The 21,153-nt window shown below is 45.6% G+C and overlaps 1 protein-coding gene across 1 annotated transcript in view; it reads left to right on the forward strand.

Annotated features, from left to right (window-relative positions):
• The window catches only part of DNAH8 (dynein axonemal heavy chain 8), a 1,267,128-nt gene that overhangs the window by 135,830 nt on the left and 1,110,145 nt on the right, over positions 1-21,153 (forward strand). Inside the window, 1 exon segment of the mRNA XM_030199255.1 lies at positions 15,644-15,820. Within this exon segment, the coding sequence (XP_030055115.1) occupies positions 15,644-15,820 (177 nt within the window).

Here is a 21,153-nt window from a genome sequence, read left to right on the forward strand (position 1 = left end):
ACTCAAAAAAGCAGAGAGGTCCTGCACAAGAAAATTTTGGCGCTTCTAAGCACAATCGATTGGCATCAAAGGCATCGGTCCACATGTCTGGAGGAGCTGCATTGGACACTGGGGTTGCACTGGCATCGAGGAGGCCTCCTGCTGCCTTGACATCTGGCACTGGTAGGGCCTTATCAAACCAGTCTGTATTGGACCTAACACTGAGGACACACCTGGTTTTGACATTGTCCTTGTCAGCACTGAGGGATCCTGATGTTGTGCATCAAGCGAAGGCAAAGAAATATCGGCATTGGTCCTCTTTTAAGCACGGTGCCAGGAGCCCCAGGTCATTGGCACCTCTGATATCCAAAATGTATTGGTGCGTGAGGGCTATTCACTCACCCTGTGTGGAGTTGGTACTGATTACTAGTCTCCTGACTGCTGGGACCAGTTTTCCAATTTGACTCCGGCATCGTCACAGGCTGTTCCCGAAAGGATACCGACCCTGCCTTTACCGATGTCTGCCTCCGAGGAATATTTCTGGGTCATGCTAATGGAAGAGTTGGAGTGGATCTTGGCTCGGTGTGATGCCAAGGCTCTGAGAGCATCAGTGCTGGTCATGGCTCCGCTGGAGGCCCATGCCTTGTCTGTTGCCCATATGTTGACACCAGCGCTTAGGAGGGGGTCGGCGTTGGCTTTGGCAGTATTCCTCTCTAGCCCATTAAGGGAGGAAGCCCTTTCCCCAGTGTCTAGGTCAGAACCAGTCTCTTGGTGCTTGTGTCCTGAGCCTACATGCCAGTCTAGTTGCCTCAAGTAGACACAGTTAGTCTATTCAAGAGCAGGACTATGCTGACTCCAATCATTTCTGGGTGTCTGAGGTAGAAGCAGAGGAAGTCTTGTAGGAGGGATTCTTTGTCTGTCTTCAGACCCCTCCCCACCTCAGGAGAGGAGAAAATCCCCACCAGAGGAACTCTCCTTGTTTTTTTTTTTTTTTTTTTTTTAGGGAAATGGCTATGACTATTCCCATTTCATTTGGATGTTGAGGACAAGCCCAGGGCTGCTATTTTCAATGCCCTTGACTACACAGATCTCCCTAAGAAGGTTGTGGCAGTGCTTATGCATACCATGCTTCGGCAGGTGCAGATGAAGAATTGGGTGACCCTTCTCTCTCTGCAGCCAGTTCCCAAAACAGCGGACTCCATCTCACTCAAATTGTGTATTGTAAGGTTCTCAAAAAGAATTACGATGTACCATCATATAACAAATTATTGGAGATCAAACAACTCAATCATCCAGTTTAGTTTATAATCATAGGTCCACCGTTATAAAGGTGCTCTTCTTCCTTCAGTTTTTTGTTATTCATTCAGTAATTAAGGGGTCCTTTTACTAAGGTGCACTAATGGATTTAGCATGCACTAAGGATTATCGTGCACTAAATAATAAGAAGCCTATTATATGCCTATGGGCATCTTATCATTTACCGTGTGCTAATCATTAATGCGTGCTCAATTTGTTAGCGCATCCTAGTAAAAGAACCCTTAAATACAAAAAACATTAAGGGGCCTTTTACTAAAGGTTAGCGTGTGCTAATTGAATTAGCATGCACTGAATGCTAAGAAGCTTATTTTATACCTATTGGCTTCCTCGCATTTAGCACATGGTATGCTTTAGTAGAAGGGCCTCTAAGTGCTCAAAAATCCCATGAATCAAAAAATCTTAAAAGATCAATATTTAGCTTCAGAATAAAATAATCTCTGACAGTCACTTTAAATTGAAGTAGTCTTATACAGTTATGTCACTAACACGATTGCATTTTGAGCAGGTTGGGATACACCTATAAATATAAAAAATATTTTAATTAGCATGAGACTTAATCTTAATTAAGAACTGCCTTTCAAATCTTTTCAACTGTGATTCAGTTACTCTTCCATTGCCAACAACTTTTCAACAAATAAACATAGTAAGATTTCCAAGTGAAATCCTCTTCTGAATGAGACACATGGCAATGAGCAACCAATGTCGCCGTCGCTGTTCCTGTGTGTATTCTGTTTCTGTGTCCACTTAAGCACAGTTGTATAGTTCACATTGTCCTCCCACAAAGGATAGTTATATATATCACATAGGAGGAATTCTAATTGGTATTATTGTGAGTTACTAAATGCCAGATTGTTTGCACAATTAGTTTGCGGGCGCTTTCCACCTTATAATGACAATTAAATAATTAAACAAATGGAACCTCAAATCCCCCGGTAGCGAAAATTTCAGTACAGAACTAGCACTACCAACATAGAGGTCCGTTTTGCTATCATAGGTTCCGTAAGGGACAAAAGAGGAGGAAAACCAATCGCTCAAAAAAACTCACTCTAAGTGAGAAAAATGAGCGACTTAAAAAAACTTCCTCTTGTTCCTTACTAACGCCTAATGTGGAGTACGCCAATCACCAAACTAAACAAACCTGTCCTAAGACAATTGTATCAATTATTCACCACCTTTCTGAACTAAAAGCCCCCCAGGAGAACAACATCCATCTTCTAGATCTCTTAAACCCCCCAAGAAAAACAAAATTTTTTAACAACTTGGGTATTTGGGTACTTAGCTCAGTCCAGATCCCAACGGGGGCTCCTAATAGTATCCAAGGGGAGAAGTAGCCGTCTTTCACCCCAACATTCAAGCAGAGTACATCAACTCTTCAACAAGTGCGCCTTGTTTCGCCTTCAAAAAAGCTGCGTCAGGAAGAGCACTGCACATCATAAACTCAAAGACTCTAACAGACTTGAATACCAAAGTCCCGGTCATTAATGATCCAAAGATGGTGCAGAGGGAGTCAACCACGCTAACTATAAGAATCCCCAGCGTCAAGACCCTTATCCAATGAAAAGGCTCCAAATCTGCATCTTGTAAAATGACGCTGGCCTATGGGGGAAAAGCGTACCTTTAATAATAAGCGTTCCACTCAATGCCTTTATTGAGGCCAATAGGTTCAACTGTATCTAGCTTGTAGATCCAGTGTTGTTCCCTTCTCCACAGAATTTTTTTTAAATCCCCCCCCTCTCTTACCCAATTTGATACAGTCTATAATCATACATTGCAATTGATCAAACTGATGGTTAGCTTGCATGCAATGCCTAACCATTGGTGCTTCCATTTTACAGTTGGACACACAGTGTCGATGTTCGATAGCCTGAGTTTTAAACTGTCGTGTGGTGTGACCTTCATAAAGCATGTTGCAAGGGCAAAGAAATATGTAAACAACATTATTGGATTCGCATGTAGTATTATAATTCAGTTTAAATTTTTTACCTGTAGACGATTCAAACTGCTCGCCCTCCATTGTTACTGGGCATATAGAGCAATGTCCACATTTTGAATGACGCCCCACATTTGGATGACCCATCGTCCATACATCGGCATAACTCAGTTGATCTTGTAGATTTTGGTTTTGTGAAAAAGAAACCATAAGATGATGATCACGAAAAGTCTGTTGAGTAAGCATGATATTCCAATGTTTTTAAAGAATGGCAGTAATTTGTGGAGATCTGTCAGAAAATTTCAAAATACATGGAGTAACCTTGTCTTTATTTTCTGTATAATTAGATTGATGAGTTTGTAATAAAACATCTCGATGTTGAGACAAAGCCCTTTTATAAGATTGTTTCACCAACCTATCCGGATACCCTCTTTCTTTAAATTTTTCTTTCAAGATAGTTGCAGATAACTTATATTGTTGAGTAGTGTCACAAATCCTCCTATATCGGAGGAATTGGGAATAGGGCAAACTCCGTTTAAGATGATAGGGGTGCATACTATCAAATCTCAATAACGAGTTTCTATCGGTAGATTTCACAAAAACATTTGTGCTAAAGGATCCTTGTTCTTTCTTCACTAGCACATCTAAAAAATGGATGTATTCCTGATGAAAACTACAGTCAAACTTGATAGAATTGTGGCACGAGTTCAAATACTGCACAAAATCCAACAGATCATTTATTGTGCCCTGCCACAGCAGGAACACGTCATCAATATAACGACCCCAATAAGAAACTTGAGAGAAGCCCTGGGAATTATAGATGTATTTTTCTTCAAATTGCCCCATAAAGATGTTCACTATAGAAGGGGCAAAAGCAGCACCCATAGCAATGCCCGAAATTTGTAGATACATTTCATCATCAAAAATAAAATGATTATGATGTAAAGCTAAACCAACCAAGTTCAGAAGAAACTCTGTAGGCACTGTATGAGGACGTGTATGAGAATTGAGAGCTTTTTCCACAGCCTCCAAAGCTTCCTCCTGGGGAATAGAGGTATAAAGAGAATGGACATCAAGAGTGACCAATAACAGTTGTTCATTGTAATGTTGATTCCCCAAAATTTGAAGGAAGTGCGAAGTATCTTTAATATATGCTGGAACTGCCTGTGCTAATGGACGTAGAAAACAGTCTGTATATTTACAAGTCCTTTCCTTTTTTTTTCAGGTTTATTTATATTTATTGAGTATTAACATAGCATACAACAATGAAAGCAAACACACAATACAAATACTTCCAACTGCAAATATCAAACTCTTTGTTTGTTGCTACTCTTTAACCCCTTTGTATGTCCCCCTTCCCCTTCCCCCCACCCTCCCCCCTAAACAACTGGCAAGGTAGGGTCAGGCTGCGCCAACCACTCAGTATATGGATCCTAAACATGATGATACACTATTAGGCGACCTTGTCGCATTGCTGTTAGCTTAGACATCAGCTGGATATAGTCCAGTTTTCGTAGGATCACTCGTAGTCCCGGCAAAGTTTGTTGCTTCCAAGCCGCCGCTAGCACCAATTTACAAGTCCTTTCCAATAGAGAATTTCTAGATGATACAATAGGCCTACCGGGAGTAGGGTTACCATATGGCTCCAGAAAAAGGAGGACGGATTGAGCCAGCCGGGTTTTACTTCCATTGCTTTCAATGGAAGTAATTGAGCCAGCTGGGTTTTACTTCCATTGCTTTGGAAAGCAATGGAAGTAAAACCCGGCTGGCTCAATCCGTCCTCCTTTTTCTGGAGCCATATGGTAACCCTAACTGGGAGGAGCTTCCAAATCCTTATGTATTTTCGGAACCGTATATAGAATCGGTATCACCGGATGGTCCAAACATAAGAATTGGCTCTCCTTTTTAGTCAAGTAGCCTAAATTCAAAGCTTCTCTTCTCAAATTATGGAGCCTGTTGTTATGATTGGGGTCAGAACCCCTCTCAAACTTACCTCTTTCCTGGTGGTCAGCTTGCTGGCTTCTGTTTCTTTTGTCTGTCCTTTCTGAGCAGTTGGCTCTCTCTCTCTGTGCTGGCAGCTTCCAGCAGCATGGGGCTAATTGTTTCACTTTACTACAGCTGTGTGTGTGGATGGAGTTAGCTCTAACTCTCTTTGGGTGTACTGGCTTCAAGTGCTTCACGGTGTTGCATTGGTGTGGGTTGGGCCTCTATGGGTTTCAGTGTGCTGTCTGGGTCAGTGTGCTGTTGCCTGGGGCTAAGGAGTGTGACATCATCAGGGAGGGCCTTGATAAGGAAGTGGTGTTCTTTCCTTCAGGGCCTTTGCAATGGTGGTGTTTGCTTTAGGTAGGGTGGTGCAGTGTGCACTTCTGACTTTGTGTCTAGTTTCCCTGCTTGCTTTTGCTAAGGTCCGGGTTAGTGTTAGTGCAGTGTGCACTGGTGTTTGTGTGTTTAGCTTTCCTGCTTTTCCCTTATGGTTCCCCTGCTTTTCCCTCTTGGTTTTGGAAGCATTGCTGTGTGTAGGGCTTTGGAAGCTCTGTTACTGTTAGAAGTACTTCAGGGTTTGGTATTGTTAGGAACACTACAGATCTTGCTGTTAGAAGTACTCTTGGTGTTTGTGCTATTGGGAGCATTGCAGTCTTTGCTGTTTGGGTTTTGGTGCTGTAGGAAGCACCTTGTTAGTTTGGTGTCTAGCTTGCCAGATTAGTGCTTAGGAAGCACCTTGTTAGTTTTGTGTCTCGCTTGCTAGGGTAGAGCTTAGGAAACTCCTTGTTAGTTTTGTGTCTAGCTTGCTAGAGCAGTGCTTAGGTAGCTTGTTAGTTTTGTGTTTAGCTTGTTAGTGTAGAGCTCTGCTTGTAGCTTGGTGCTTAGTAGCACCTGTGTTAGCTTTGTGTTTAATTCCCTGCTCTGTTAGTTTAGGGCTTAGGAAGTCCCTTTGTTGAGCAGGGCTAAGGAGCTCCTGTTTAGTATAGGGCTTAGGAAGTCCTTTTGTCAGTTTTCTATTAGGAACACTCCTGATGGGTTAGGGCTTGGGAGCACTTAGATCAGTTTAGGTTTAGAGTACTTCTGTTTCCAGTCCTGTTCCCTGTGTCATCCGGTATCCGGTAAGTCCTGCCGGCCACTCGAACCCAAGTGCTCAACCCTTGGGGGGGTAGTGGCCAAGCGCAGGTGAAGCTGTATGGACCAGTCCAGTGTGCTCCAGTCCAGTGTGTTCCGGTCCGGTGTGTGTTCCAGTCCTGTGTCCTCCAGTCCGGGGAATTGCAGTCCAGTGTTCCAGTCCTGTGTCCTCCAGTTCGGGGGATTCCAGTCCATGTGTTCCGGTTCGCTGGGCAGTGCCTGCATCCCTGCTTGTGTGCTTGCCCAGTGTTGGTGGGTTTTGCCTGCTGCTGTCGCTCCTCGTCAGCAGCCCAAGGGCTCACGTTTGCTCCAGAGCCCGGCCCCGCGGGCTCTGAACCTGAGAACCTGACAGTAATCCAGGCACAGGCAAAGTCTGTAGGCAGGCAGCAAGTCAAGAGAGTAATCCAGGTACAGGCAAAGTCAGTAGGCAGGCAAGAGAGTAATCCAGGCACAGGCAAAGTCAGCAACGAGGGACAAAGTAGAGAAGAAGCACACTACTGATCAAGTAACACCTACCAAAGTAGAAGCCGAAGCATGGAGACCAGGAAGAGCTCAGCTGATAAAGTGCTGGCGTCTGACATCAGCAGGGACCAGCAGGGAGAAGGAGCACAGCCATAGGACAAGAGCAGGGGAAGGAGGAACCGAAAGACCAATAGGAGAGAAGCAAGGGAAACCAGGCAGAGTGCAGACACAGGTGTGTGGAAGCAAAGCAATCAAGGAGCCTGGAAGCCAGGCAGAGAGAGAGCAGACACAGGTGCATGGAAGCAAAGCAATCAAGGAGCCTGCAGCCAGAGAAGAACTACACACACATGGCTCAGGGCTGTGCCAGTCAAGTATGCATGTCGATGGGACCCCATGCAGCTCGAGGACACCGCTTGCGTTGAGGTAGGGGACATGACAGTACCCCCTCCTTAAGGACCCCCCTCTGTCTAGATCCGGTTTTGGATGGGTAGCATGTATGGAACTCTCGGATCAATTCAGGTGCATGGACATTGACAGCGGGCTCCCAGGAATTATCCTCGGGACCAAAGTGCTTCCAGGATAACAAATAGAACAGCTGTCCCCTTTGATGTTTGGAGTCCAGAACTTCATCTACCTTGAATTCAGGATCAGGCTCGGAGTCAGGAACAATGATCTTCTTCGTCACTGGGTACCATTTACAGGTTAAGAATGGCTTTAGCAGGGACATATGAAAGGCATTGTGGACCTGGTGGTTAGCTGGTAACTGGAGACAATATGTGACCGCTCCTACCCGATATCATACTGAAAAGGGTCCAATGTATCGGGGAGCAAACTTGAAGGAGGGTAAAAGGAGCCTCGAGTATTTGGTACTGAGACAAACCTTTTGTCCTGGTTGAAAAATCGGAGCAGTCAGCCTTTTGCGATCTACGAAAAGCTTGTATCTAGCAGCGGCTCGCTGAAGATGTTGTTGGACCCTGTTCCAAATGTCCCGGATATCGGTGAGGGTCTGCTGGAGCAGAGGCAAGGCTTGGGTCTGAGGGATCGGATGTGGTAGTCGTGGGTGGCGCCCATACACCGTAAAAAATGGTGTCGTATGAGAGGCAGTGTGGAAGCCGTTGTTATAGGGGAATTCGGCCCAGGGGAGTAATGTAGATCAGTCATCCTGTCGGTTATTAGTGTACATTCGCAGGAAGGTCTTGAGAGTTTGATTGACCCGTTCCACCAGTCTATTGGTCTGGGCGGTATGCGGATGAGAAATGGGTGGTGAGGCCAACAGTAGAACACAGAGCTCTCCAGAACCTAGAAGTGAATTGCGATCCCCAATCACTTACGATTCAGAGAGGGAGGCCATGTAAATGGAAAATATGCTGGATGAAAGCCTTGGCAAGAGTGGCGGCCGAAGAGAGAGATCTCAGGAATAAAATGAGCCATTCAAGAAAATCGGTCCACCACGACTCAAGTGACCGTGTGGCCTTGGGAAGGTGGTAAATCTGTAACAAAATCCATAGATACTTCCTGCCAAGGCAGCTGTGGAGCTGGCAGTGGCTGTAAAAATCCCCAAGGCTTGCCAGGAGAGGATTTGTTTAGGGCGCAGGTGGGACAGGTGGAAACAAATTGTAAGACATCCTGCGCCATGTGTGGCCACCAATAGTATTGAGAGATCAAGTGAAAGGTCTTGCGAAATCTGGAGTGACCGGAAAACGTGGAGGAGTGTCCCCATTTGGGAACCTTTTTCCTAGACTGGGGTGGTACAGACGTCTTCGTGTTTGTGGGAGTGACCACGGTAGTGGAGGTGACACAGGCAGGATTAAGCATGGGGTAGGACTCCTCGGGTTCTTCGGAAGGGTTGAAGGCCCTGGATAGGGCATCAGCTTGAATATTCTTTTCAGCAGGTCGGAATACCAGGCGGAAGTTAAAGTGGGCAAAGAAAAGAGACCAACGTGCCTGTCGTGGGTTTAGTCTCTTAGCATCCTGAAGGTATAGAAGATTCTTGTGGTCGGTGATCACTGTGATGGGATGTAAAGCCCCTTCTAGGAGATATTGCCATTCTTGGAGAGCCAATTTAAGGGCTAACAATTCCAGGTCCCCAATAGTGTAGTTATGCTCTGCTGAAGAAACTTTTTTGGAAAAAAAGAAACAGGTGACGCTTGCCAGAGTCTGAGGCTTGAGATAGAATGGCCCCTGCCCCCAGAGATGAGGCATCCACTTCTAAGATGAATGGTCTTTTGATATCCGGACTCCGAAGAATGGGAGCAGACAGAAAAGCTTGCTTTAAGGTGGCAAAGGCCTTTTGGGCCTCCGGTGTCCAGTTCTTCACATCAGCACCCTTCCTGGTCAGTGCGGTAAGAGGGGCAGTGATGAGGAAGTATTGGTGGATGCATTGGTGATAGTAGTTAGCAAACCCCAAAAAACGTTGCAAGGCCCGGAGACCCTGGGGCATGGGCCAGTCCTGTATAGCTCAGAGTTTGGTGGGGTCCATTTGGAGGCCCTCTGAAGAGACGATATATCCGAAAAATGAAATAAGACTGTTGATGAAAGAACACCTCTCTAGTTCGGCGAAGAGACAGTAGTCCTGGAGGTGCTGGAGAACCGTGTGTACATGACGAGGGTGGTCCCAGGGTTGACAGCGGGCTCCCAGGAATTATCCTATGGACCAAAGTGCTTCCAGGATAGCAAATAGAACAGCTGTCCCCTTTGATGTTTGGAGTCCAGAACTTCATCTCCCTCGAATTCAGGATCAGGCTCGGAGTCAGGAACAATGATCTTCTTCATCACTGGGTGCCATTTACAGGGTTAGTTCGGCAAAGAGACGGTAGTCCTGGAGACGCTGGAGAACTGTGCGTATATGACGAGGGTGGTCCTGAACAGAAACAAAAAAAACCCAGAATATCATCCAGGTAAACTATTACTGAGGAGTACAGAAGATCTTGAAAAATGAAGTTTATGAATTCCTGAAAAACCGCTGGAGCATCGCAAAGGCTGAACGGCATAACTAGATATTCGAAATGTCCTTCATGAGTATTAAAAGCGGTCTTCCATTCGTCCCCGTGGCGGATTCAGACCAGATTGTAGGCACCTCGGAATCCAGCTTGGTAAAGATAGACGCTCCCTGCAGACGGTCAAAAAACTCCGGAATAAGGGGAAGTGGGTACCGATTCTTAATGGTTATTTCATTAAGACCCCGGTAGTCGATACAGGGTTTCAGAGATCCGTTTTTCTTGGTCTCAAAAAGAAACATGCTTCCGCTGGAGATGAGGAGGGTCTGATGAAGCCCTTTTGGAGGTTTTCGTGAATATACTCCCGCATGGCAGTAGATTCCTCCCGGGAGAGGGTATTCAGCTGGCCCCAAGGAGGAGTCTTGCCAGGAAGCAATTCAATGGGGCAGTCAAACGGACGATGCAGAGGAAGGGAATCAGCCTCCTGACCATCAAAGACATCTTGGAAATCATGATATTCCACAGGAAGGGAAGCATCACAGGGGAGCAAGAGCCCTGGGGAGGTAGTAATAGTCCTCGGAGAAGGAACCACTTGCATGAGACAGGTAGAAAAACATTGGGAACCCCAACTGCCGATATCATTAGTGGTCCAGCTGATATTAGGTGAGTGTTGCCGTAACCAGGACAGGCCCAAAATAACAGGATGGATGGCCTGGGGAAGAACCAGAAGCTGAATTTCTTCCTTATGTAAAATCCCAACATGCATCTGCAACGGCAGAGTGACATGGGTAATAGAGTTAGTCCCTGAATGGAGGTCACTTATATTTTTATTTATTAGGATTTATTTACCGCCTTTTTGTAGGAATTCACTCAAGGCGGTGTACAGTAAGAATAGATCAAACAAGAGCAATAGGCAATTAGAACAGTAAAAATATTCGAACAACAATGCAAAGTATGGCATGGTATACTACTTGCAATGACAACACAATAAATACTAGAACATTATAATTGGTAGTGAAGGGTAAGACAAAATTGTAACATATAGATGAGTAAGAAAGTAGGAAGAATTAGAAAGTAAGATGATTGATTTGAAGAAAGTTGCACGTGAGATCAGAGAGATGGTTAAATATTATCTCAGCTAGGGTAGGAGTGGATAAACATGTCCCGCTGCAGTATGTGCAGCCCGAGTCAATCCTTGTGTGTGTGAGTGAGACGTAACATGTTAGTTACTTCTTCCATTAAAGGCTTGGTTGAACAGCCAAGCCAAACCAACGTTGTAATGTTGGTTTACAGGCAATCGAGGGAGTTCCTAGCTGGAATAGGCGACTGGCGTCAATAAAATTGCCTACAGCCCCATAATCAATCAAAGCCACAGTGTTAATACGCTTTAAGGAATAGAGTTCCTTCCAGCGCAGGGAAATAGGGACGGAGACAAGATTATCCGGAAGAGGTGAAAAACAACCCAGGGCCCAGTTTATTCAGACAATGTCTTAGGAAGTGGGCAGCCTGCCCACAGTAGAGGCAAAGTCGATTGTCCTGACGGTGAGCCCTCTCCTCAGAGAGGCGATGCCGTCTGATTACCATTGGCTCTTCAGGGACTCCAGAAGTAGAGCTCGCCGCACCGTTGGGAGAAGATGGGTGCGGCGTCCGAGGAGATGGTCTCTGAGAGCGGCGCTGAGTAGAGCGTTCCAGTGACCTTTCTTGAAACTGTACATCGATACGGACGCAGAGAGTGATCAGAGCATCCAAAGCATTCGGAAGTTCCCGGCCAGCCAGTTCATCTTTAATCCGGTCGTTGAGTCCTTGCCAGAAAATGGCCATAAGGGCCTCTTGGTTCCATCTTACCTCTGAAGCTAGGATTCGAAAGTGAACGGCATAAGCACCAACAGAACAATTGCTTTGTTGAATTCATAGAAGTTCTGCTGCTGCTGCGGAGGGCCGTCCCGGCACATCGAAAACTAACAGGAAGCGGCAAAGAAATTCTCCAAGATCAGTGAGTAAAGGGTCCCGTTGCTCCCAGAGAGGAGAGGCCCAAGCCAAGGCGGATCCGTAGAGTAGAGAGATGATATAGGTTATCTTGAGTCTATCCATAGAAAAAGCTGCTGGTTGCATTTCAAACAGCATAAGACATTGGTTGAGGAACCCTCGGCAAGCAGAAGGGGTGCCGTCGAACTGGGGAGGCTCAGAAAGCCGCAACCCTAGAGTAGGTAACACGGATCCGGACGATGCAGCAGGAGGCTGTCGGGATGGAAGGGTTGACATCTGGGAACACACATCCTGTAGAACTCCGGACAGACGGTTTAGCTAGGCCTGTTGCTGCTGAAGAACCTGGGCCAACTCAGATTTGTCCGGCGAACTCATGGCTTCAGCTTACTGTCAGACTTGTGAGTTCTTGTACCAAGTAGAGCGCTGCTGAGCCCGGTATTCAGAGCAGGTTCTGCCTGGCGGCCGGACAACCCCGGGTTTCACCTGCGCTGACCGCCGTTCCCCAGAGGTTGAGCCCCTAGGTGCGGGCGGCCTGCAGGACTTATGAGATGGAGCAGGAAGCGTGGTGGTGAATGTAATGGCCAGACAGGCAGCAGGCAAGAGAGTGATCCAGGTACAGGCAAAGTCAATAGGCAGGCAGCAGGCAAGAGTGTGATCCAGGAACAGGCAATGGCAGCAGGCAGGCAGCAGGCAGGGGAGTAATCCAGGTATAGTCAATGTCAATAGGCAAACAGGCAAGAGAGTAATCCAGGTACAGGCAAAGTCAGTAGGCAGGCAGCAGGCAAGACAGTAATCCAGGTACAGGCAAAGTCCGTTGGCAGGCAAGAGAGTAATCCAGGCACAGGCAAAGTCAGCAACAAGGAACAAAGTAGAGAAGAAGCACACTACTGATCAAGTAACACCTACCAAAGTAGAAGCCGAAACATGGAGTCCAGGATGAGCTCAGCTGATAAAGTGCTGGCGTCTGTCATCAGCAGGGACCAGCAGGGAGAAGGAGCACAGCCATAGGACAAGAGCAGGGGAAGGAGGAACCGGAAGACCAGTAGGAGAGAAGCAAGGGAAGCCAGGCAGAGAGACCAGACAGAGGTGCATGGAAGCAAAGCAATCAAGGAGCCTGGAAGCCAGGCATAGAGAGAGCAGACCCAGGTGCATGGAAGCAAAGCAATCAAGGAGCCTGCAGCCAGAGAAGAACTACACACACATGGCTTAGGGCTGTGCCAGTCAAGTGTGCGTGTCGACGAGACCCCGTGCAGTCCGAAGACGCCGCTTGCATTGAGGTAGGGGACATGACACAACAAGAATGCTTTCCTCATAGTAGACTTCTCCTCAGACCTCAGCGGTGCAGCTCACCAGTATCTCTGATCTTCTCAGTTGGGAAGTCTTACGCCCCCACCTCGTCATTGCTCGTTAGGTATAAGCAAGTCTATTATTCTACTTTATTCGCTGTTGGAGTCTATAAGAGAAAAATCAGAGAAAATTTGATGGTTAGACACTACTGTCTAAAACGTCTTCAATATTTTTACAACTCTAGAAGCACCAATCATGTTTTGTGGATGTTGTTGGTTATCTTGGGATATTATTTTATAAAGACAACATAGGTATCTCTACAAGTGCTTTTATAAAATAGGCTCCTACAGTGTAGCATACAAATTTTCTCATTTAAATTTACCCCTCCAAATAAGGTGTAAATATGTGTCTGTATTTTATGTATGCCTATGTATTTTAAGGTCTGATAAAACAAGAAGGCAAGCAGTTTGTAATATCCAATTTGTAAATACCCATATGTAGTAAATAAAGTCTATAATCACATAGAGCATGCTTTGCTCTTCTTCATATTCCATGTCTATTTTAATATTCTAAAATAGTATATTCTAAAATAGTATACCTGCACACAAGTTAAACTAAAAAGTCAAAAGTTAAAGAAGGTTAAATGTTTAGGTATAATCATCAAGTTTACTACTCTTATTTAAATGAGCAGTACGGCCACACTGAAGGCTTGTAGTTTGTTTATTTATTTTTAATTTTCAAATATAATCACACCTCAAAACCACTTGTTCCAGTAATACAGACTAACTAAAAACAATAAATCTTTCAAAGATGAAAAAGAAATGCAGTCTTCCTTAGAGCACTGTTAAAGGTAACTTTAAAGGGAGGGTGTGAATGTTAAGAAGAATATATAAAATCATTTAATAAAGAAGCAAAGGCTTAACCAAGACTAATTCCCACAATATTAATAAGCTAATCATGATGTTTTACTACTGGATATCTTCTTCCGGTCCAGAAAAAATCTTAATTGTTCAGGAAAAAAATACATATTTCAGACCTAGGTATTTCACTACGTACACTAATATAAGGGAGGCCCCCAAACTCTTAGTTTCTTCTAGCATAACCAAAAATTGTTTTCTCTTCCTGTGTTGATTTTGTCACTTGAGGATATATCCATACATGTTGTCCACAGAATAAGGATCCAGCGTTTCTATGTTTAAACGGTTTTTATTGATATTGCAGCAACAGAAACATTGTCATATAAGACACTGCATATAACATTCATCAAACTTCGATCAAACTATACAACCATTTGTTAATGAACATGTATCATTTTTGAATTTTTTATTACAGTATTTTTATTTACTCCCATCAGGATGTAATTATCCTCCCCCCACCCTCCCCCAAACCCCTCCTCTACCCCCTCCCTCCACCCCCCAGACCTGGAGATCTATTCAGTAACAGCCCGTGGGGTTCACCCTGCATTTAAGAGTAAACTACGACCTCTATGGCTTAGACTTCGCAGATAAGGACCCCAGACAGCCAAAAATGTGACTCTCTTGTTCTTTGAGAGCCGTGATTCTTCAGCCTTTCAAGATACCAGCTGGTGCAACTGGTTTCTCCAGTGCCAATATGCTGGAGGATCTTTAATTGTGGATCCAGCATTTCTAAAGTATAATTTTATTACTGAGTTTAAATCTTGTTTGAAAACAAAGTTAACAATTGGGGTAGCACGATCATTCACCTCTATTAATGAGGCCTCCAAAATAGTAGAAATATTTTTTATTTGTTACATTTGTATCCCACATTTTCCTACCTATTTGCAATTGGCTAAGAAAGCAAATAGAATGTTAGGAATTATTAGGAAAGGAATGGAAAACAAAACTGAGAATGTTAGAATGCCTTTGTATCGCTCCATGGTGCAACTGCACCTCATATACTGTGTGCAGTTCTGGTCACCACAACTGAAAAAAGTTATAGTGGAATTAGAAAAGGTACAGAGAAGGGTAACGAAAATTATAAAGGGCATGGGACAACTTCCTTATAAGGAAAGGCTAAAGCGGCTAGGGCTTTTCAGCTTGGAGAAAAAAACAGCTGAGAGGAGATATGATAGAGGTCTATAAAATACTGAGTGGAGTTTCCAAAAATACTAGGACTAGGGGGCATGCAAAGAAGCTACTAAGTAGTGAGTTTAAAATGAATTGGAGAAAATATTTCTTCACTCAACGAGTAATTAAACTCTGGAATTTGTTGCCAGAGAATGTGGTGAAAGGAATTAGCGTAGCAGGGTTTAAAAAAAAAAGGTTTGGCTAGCTTCCTAAGAGAAAAGCCATAAGCATTATTAAGATGGACTTGGAAAAATCCACTGCGTATTCTAGGATAAGCAGCATAAAATCTGCTGTACTGTTCTGGGATCTTATCAGGTACTTGTGACCTGGATTGGCCACTGTTTGGAAACAGAATAAAGGGCTTGATGGTCTGTCTTGTATGACTATGCTTATGTTCTTATTTTGGAGCCTGCTGCCAGCCATAATCAGCCAGTGTGAACATTGACTTGTATATCTATCTATCCATCAAATAGATGCCGAATTTGAATAAGGTCTACATTGTGGAAATGCTTTTCTTTCTAATATGTTTTTATCATTGACTTTAGGTTCTAATTGAAAGAGAGCAGATGAGAAAGGAAGCAGATGATTCAGGTCCGTTAACCGAATTGGAATACTGGAAATGTATGTCTGCTAAATTCAATTTTATCATTGAACAGATCAAAGGACCAACCTGCAGAGCAGTCATAAATGTTTTGAATGCTAGCCATTCTAAAATATTAAAGGTATTTATTACTTAGCTTTATTTGTAGAAAGTTGTTAGGTTATTTTATTTTTTTCCATTCAAATATTATTTGGTTGGCAGTAATTAACAATGGTATACAGTAGAGCTGCATTTCAACTAAAAGTTTTAATTGCGTGTAAATGCAGGGCATAACCAGCAGTCCATTGGGGGGGGGGGGGGGGGGGGCAGACGGTGGACTGGGAGGGCATATATTTCCTCCCCCTCCCCCTACATTAGGTATCATAGTTTTCTTGGTGGGGATGTCGAAGCCCCACCAGTTGAACAAATCCACTTCCAAAGCGGCCCCCATCCTCCTTGTACTGCCTCAGGAGCGAGGAAGTCAGCAGGGTACTTCTAGATGCCACTCCCTGAGCATGCTTAGTTCATGTACAGACTTTAGGATTGCAAGTGTCGGTGACTGGAGTCACGCCACTGACTTCCTTATTCCTGAGTCAGTATGAGGAGGAAGGCAACGGATTTCTTTGGCTGGCAGGGGCTTCAGCTACCTCACAACCCTCTCAACCCCGTCCATTATCTCTCTCTCGCTCCCCCTACCTCCCTCTCTCTGAGCTCAACCTCTCCCTCCACTGCCCTCCATTTCCATTATCTCTCTCTTCAAATCTCCCCCAGTCTAACATCTCTCTCTTTTTCTCTCTTTCTTTCTTTCTTCCTTCCCTCCATCCCAGGTCCATTATCTCTCTCCCATCCTCACACTCTCTCTCTCCCTTCTCCCTCTACTGCCCTCCTTCTATCCTTCCCCTTCTAGCCTTCTCTCCCTCATGTCCATTATCTCTCTCTCCTCTCGCTCCCAATGGTTAGGGTGGTGGACTTTGGTCCTGGGGAACTGAGGAACTGAGTTCGATTCCCGGCACAGGCAGCTCCTTGTGACTCTGGGCACTCCATTGCCCCATGTAAGCCGCATTGAGCCTGCCATGAGTGGGAAAGCGCGGGGTACAAATGTAACAATAATAATAATGCCCCCCAGTCCAACATCTCTCTCTTTTTCTTTCTTCCTTCCCTCCACCCCATATACATTCTCTCTCTCCCCTTTCCCTCCCTCTTGCTCTCTCACCATCTCTCTCTTCTCCCTCCACTGCTCTCCCTCCATTCTTCTCTCCCTGAGGTCCATTATCTCTCTTTCTTCCTTCTCTCCCAGTCCCTCCCAGGCTTATTATCTCTCTCTCTTCCTTCTCGCTCAGTACCCCTAAGTCTAACACCTTTCACTTCCCTTCACCCTCTTCACCTCATCCTCCCTCCATCCTCTCTCGCATGTCCATTATCTCTCTCTCTCCCCTCTCTCCCAACCCCCCTCCCCTGTCCAACACTTCTCTTTTCCTTCCTTCCCTCCACATTCTCCACCTCAGGACCATTATCTTTCTCTCTCTCTCCCCTCCCTCCCTCCCTCTGAGCCCAACACCTTTCCCTCTCCCCTATCTCCCTTTCTCTGAGCTTAACATCCTTCCTTCCCTCTCTCTTCTCCCTCCACTGCCCTCCCTCCATCCTTCTTTCTCTATTTCCTCTTCCTCCTGCACAGTCCACCATCTCTCCCTTCCCTTTTGGCCTTACGGTTCTCTTTCAGTTCCCCCCTTCCTTTCTCCCCCTCCCCCGATCCGACATCTCTGCCTCCCTCCTGCACCTCCCCCTGCCATGGATAGTCCAGCATCTCATCCTCCCCCCACCCCGTGGCTCTCTCTAGCCCCTCCTCCCTGCTGTGGCTCTCTTCTCTCCTGTGGCTCTCTAAAGCTCCCATGGCACTCTTATGCCCCCTCACTCACCTGTGGCACCCTTCTCTTTAACCCATGTACCTTTTCAAATCCTTGAAGGTCTTCGGCCCTGCAGCTTGTCAGCAGCAGCCTTACTCAAAGTCTTTCGGCACCGGGCCTTTCCCTCTGACTTGTTCCACCCCCTTCTGAAAATAGGAAGTTGTGTCAGAAGGGGGCAGGATGTATCAGAGGGAAAGGCCCAGTGCAGGCCGCAGGCAGCCTTTGAGTAGTGCTGCCACTGGCATGCTGCAGGACTGAAGATTATTGCAGATTTGAAAAGATACACTGGGTGGGGGTGGGGTTTAGAGATCCGTGGGTGGGTATAGGAGGCGAGAGAGAGATACCGGACTATCCATAGTGGGAGGGAAGCTTAGGAGGGAGGTTGAAAGTGGGCAGCAATTATTAATCGCTATTACATTTTTTAATCACCATTGATAATTAATGTGTTAATCATGGCATTAATTGCAATTAATGTGCAGCCCTAGTATACAGTACTTGTGATACAACAGATTTTGTAATTAAGGTCCTCAGAGGACAAGCAGAATGATATCTCCTCACTGATGGATGATGTCATCCAGTGGAGCCCTGTGTGAGAACCACTCTCCAGCAACATTTAGAAGTATTTGAGGGTGACACACCATACATGCACACACCTTCTTACCTACCGCCTTTGTATGGGACCAATCCATTCATATCTTTTCAACGGAGCAGAGAAGTTGCGTTTCTTTTTATTTCCCCTTATTTCTTGTTTTCACGGTTGATAATTTCGCCCATTTTTCTTTATCTCTCATAGTTGTTTCTACGTGTAACATAGTAACATAGTAACATAGTAGATGACGGCAGAAAAAGACCTGCATGGTCCATCCAGTCTGCCCATGACAAACTCATATGTGTATACCTTACCTTGAATTTGTACCTGTCCTTTTCAGGGCACAGACCATATAAGTCTGCCCAGCAGTATTTCCCGCCTCCCAACCACCAGTCCCGCCTCCCATCACCGGCTCTGTTACAGACCGTATAAGTCTGCCCTCCCCTATCCTCGCCTCCCAACCACCACCCCCTCTTCCCCCCAACTGCTCCGCCACCCAATTTCAGCTAAGCTTCTGAGGATCCATTCCTTCTGCACAGGATTCCTCTACGCATATCCCACGCATGTTTGAACTCCGTTACCGTTTTCATCTCCACCACCTCCCGCGGGAGGGCATTCCAAGCGTTCACCACCCTCTCCGTAAAGAAATACTTCCTGACATCTTTCCTGAGTCTGCCCCCCTTCAATCTCATTTCATGTCCTCTCGTTCTACCGCCTTCCCATCTCCGGAAAAGATTCGTTTGCGGATTAATACCTTTCAAATATTTGAACGTCTGTATCATATCACCCCTGTTCCTCCTTTCCTCCAGGGTGTACATGTTCAGGTCAGCAAGCCTCTCTTCATACGTCTTGGAACGTAAATCCCATACCATCCTCGTAGCTTTTCTTTGCACCGCTTCCATTTTTTTAACATCCTTCGAAAGATACGGCCTCCAAAACTGAACACAATACTCCAGGTGGGGCCTCACCAACGTCTTATACAGGGGCATTAAAACCTCCTTTCTTCTGCTGGAAACTCCTCTCTCTATACAGCCTAGCAATCTTCTAGCTACTGCCACCGCCTTGTCGCACCGCCTTGTCGCACTGTTTCGTCGCCTTCAGGTCCTCAGATACTATCACCCCAAGATCCCTCTCCCCGTCCGTGCCTATCAGACTCTCCCCGCCTAACACATACGTCTCCCTTGGATTTCTACTCCCTAGTGCATCACTTTGCATTTCTTCGCATTGAATTTTAATTGCCAAACGTTAGACCATTCTTCTAGCTTCTTCAGATCTTTTTTCATGTTTTCCACACCCTCTGGGGTGTCCACTCTGTTGGAAATCTTGGTGTCATCCGCAAAAAGGCAAACTTTACCTTGTAACCCTTCGGCAATGTCACTCACAAATATATTGAACAGAATCGGCCCCAGCACCGATCCCTGAGGCACTCCACTACTCACCTTTCCTTCCTCCGAGCGAACTCCATTCACCACCACCCTCTGACGTCTGTCCGTCAACCAGTTCCTAATCCAGTTCACCACTTCGGGTCCTATTTTCAGGCCGTCTAGTTTATTTAAGAGCCTCCTGTGGGGAACCGTGTCGAAAGCCTTGCTGAAATCTAAGTAGATGACGTCCATAGCACGTCCTTGATTTAATTCTCCGGTCACCCAGTCAAATAATTCAATGAGATTCGTTTGGCACGATTTCCCTTTGGTGAAACCATGTTGTATCGGATCTTGCAACTTATTGGCTTCCAGGAAATTCATTATCCTTTCCTTCAGCATGGCTTCCATTATTTTTCCAATAACCGAAGTGAGGCTTACCGGCCTGTAGTTTCCAGCTTCTTCCCTATCCCCACTTTTGTGAAGAGGGACCACCTCCGCCGTAAGTGTTCATGTGGGATCAATGCCACCTATTCCTTTTAGTTTCCCATTTAGGTTTTTTGGCACTTTATAATTTTTTTTTGTTTTGGGTTTTTTTGTATGTTTTTGTTTTTTTTTTTCTTTTTGCAGCTCACTAGACACTCTTAGGTCTCGAGCTTTCTAGTCAGGAAAATGTTTTGTCAAGATAGGGGTCGTCTGATGCTGTGGAACCCTGATGCCATGCATCGGGCAGAAGCCAAGAATCATCTACATTGGTCCCCTTTGAGGAGGAGCATAAACATCTTTGAACCTGAGAAGTGCCCACACCCTGAGGGCTGCTCATTGTCTAAGGAGGGGAGGCTGAAGTTTTTCAGTGCAAGGTGGCCCCCTGTAACCTCAGACCACTTGGGTCTCAAAATAGTCCAGACAGGCTACACATCCTGCAATGAGAAACTGTACCACCAAATTGCTCACTGTTAATCTCTCAGCACCAGAAATTGCTTATGAAGGAACTCTCCTTTTTACAGGCTAAATTGGTTGAACCTGTTTCACCAGAGGAAAAAGGGAAGAAATTTTATTCCAAATACTTCCTGGTCACAAAGAAAACGGGGGGGGGGGGGGATTCCTTCAAGGTAGAGCATAGACATGTTTGATACCTGAGAAGCATCTGCACCCTGAGGGTCGCTCAAACTCCACGGACTCAGAATAGATGCAAGAGCCTCCATCACGCCAGGCCGAGGCCCTAAAGACTTTGAGGGACATGACCACCATGGCTGAGCCCCAGCGTTTGCCGATAGGTGCCTGCGAGGAGCAGATCTAGGCAATTCTCCAGGAGCAGATGGGGTGCCTCCTGGCTCGATGCAGTGCTGAGGGATTGAGAACTTTAGTGTTGGACCCAGTGAAGCTCCATCCCATTCTGGAGGCCCATTCCTTGCCTATCACACATTCATCCGTGCTAGTGTCCCGCAAGTTGTCAGAGTCGATGCCCATTGAAATGGTGTTGTTGTCTAGTCCCTCGAAGCAGATAGCTTTCTTATGACACAGGAGATCACCCGTCCCTTGGCACCCATGCCCAGGGCTTAACCACCCTGTCAGCAGACCCAGGTATGTACAGACACAAACACCCAAAGAGGAATTACTT

The sequence above is a fragment of the Microcaecilia unicolor genome, chromosome 3 (genome assembly GCF_901765095.1).
Source record: "Microcaecilia unicolor chromosome 3, aMicUni1.1, whole genome shotgun sequence".
Classification (NCBI taxonomy): Eukaryota; Metazoa; Chordata; class Amphibia; order Gymnophiona; family Siphonopidae; genus Microcaecilia; species Microcaecilia unicolor.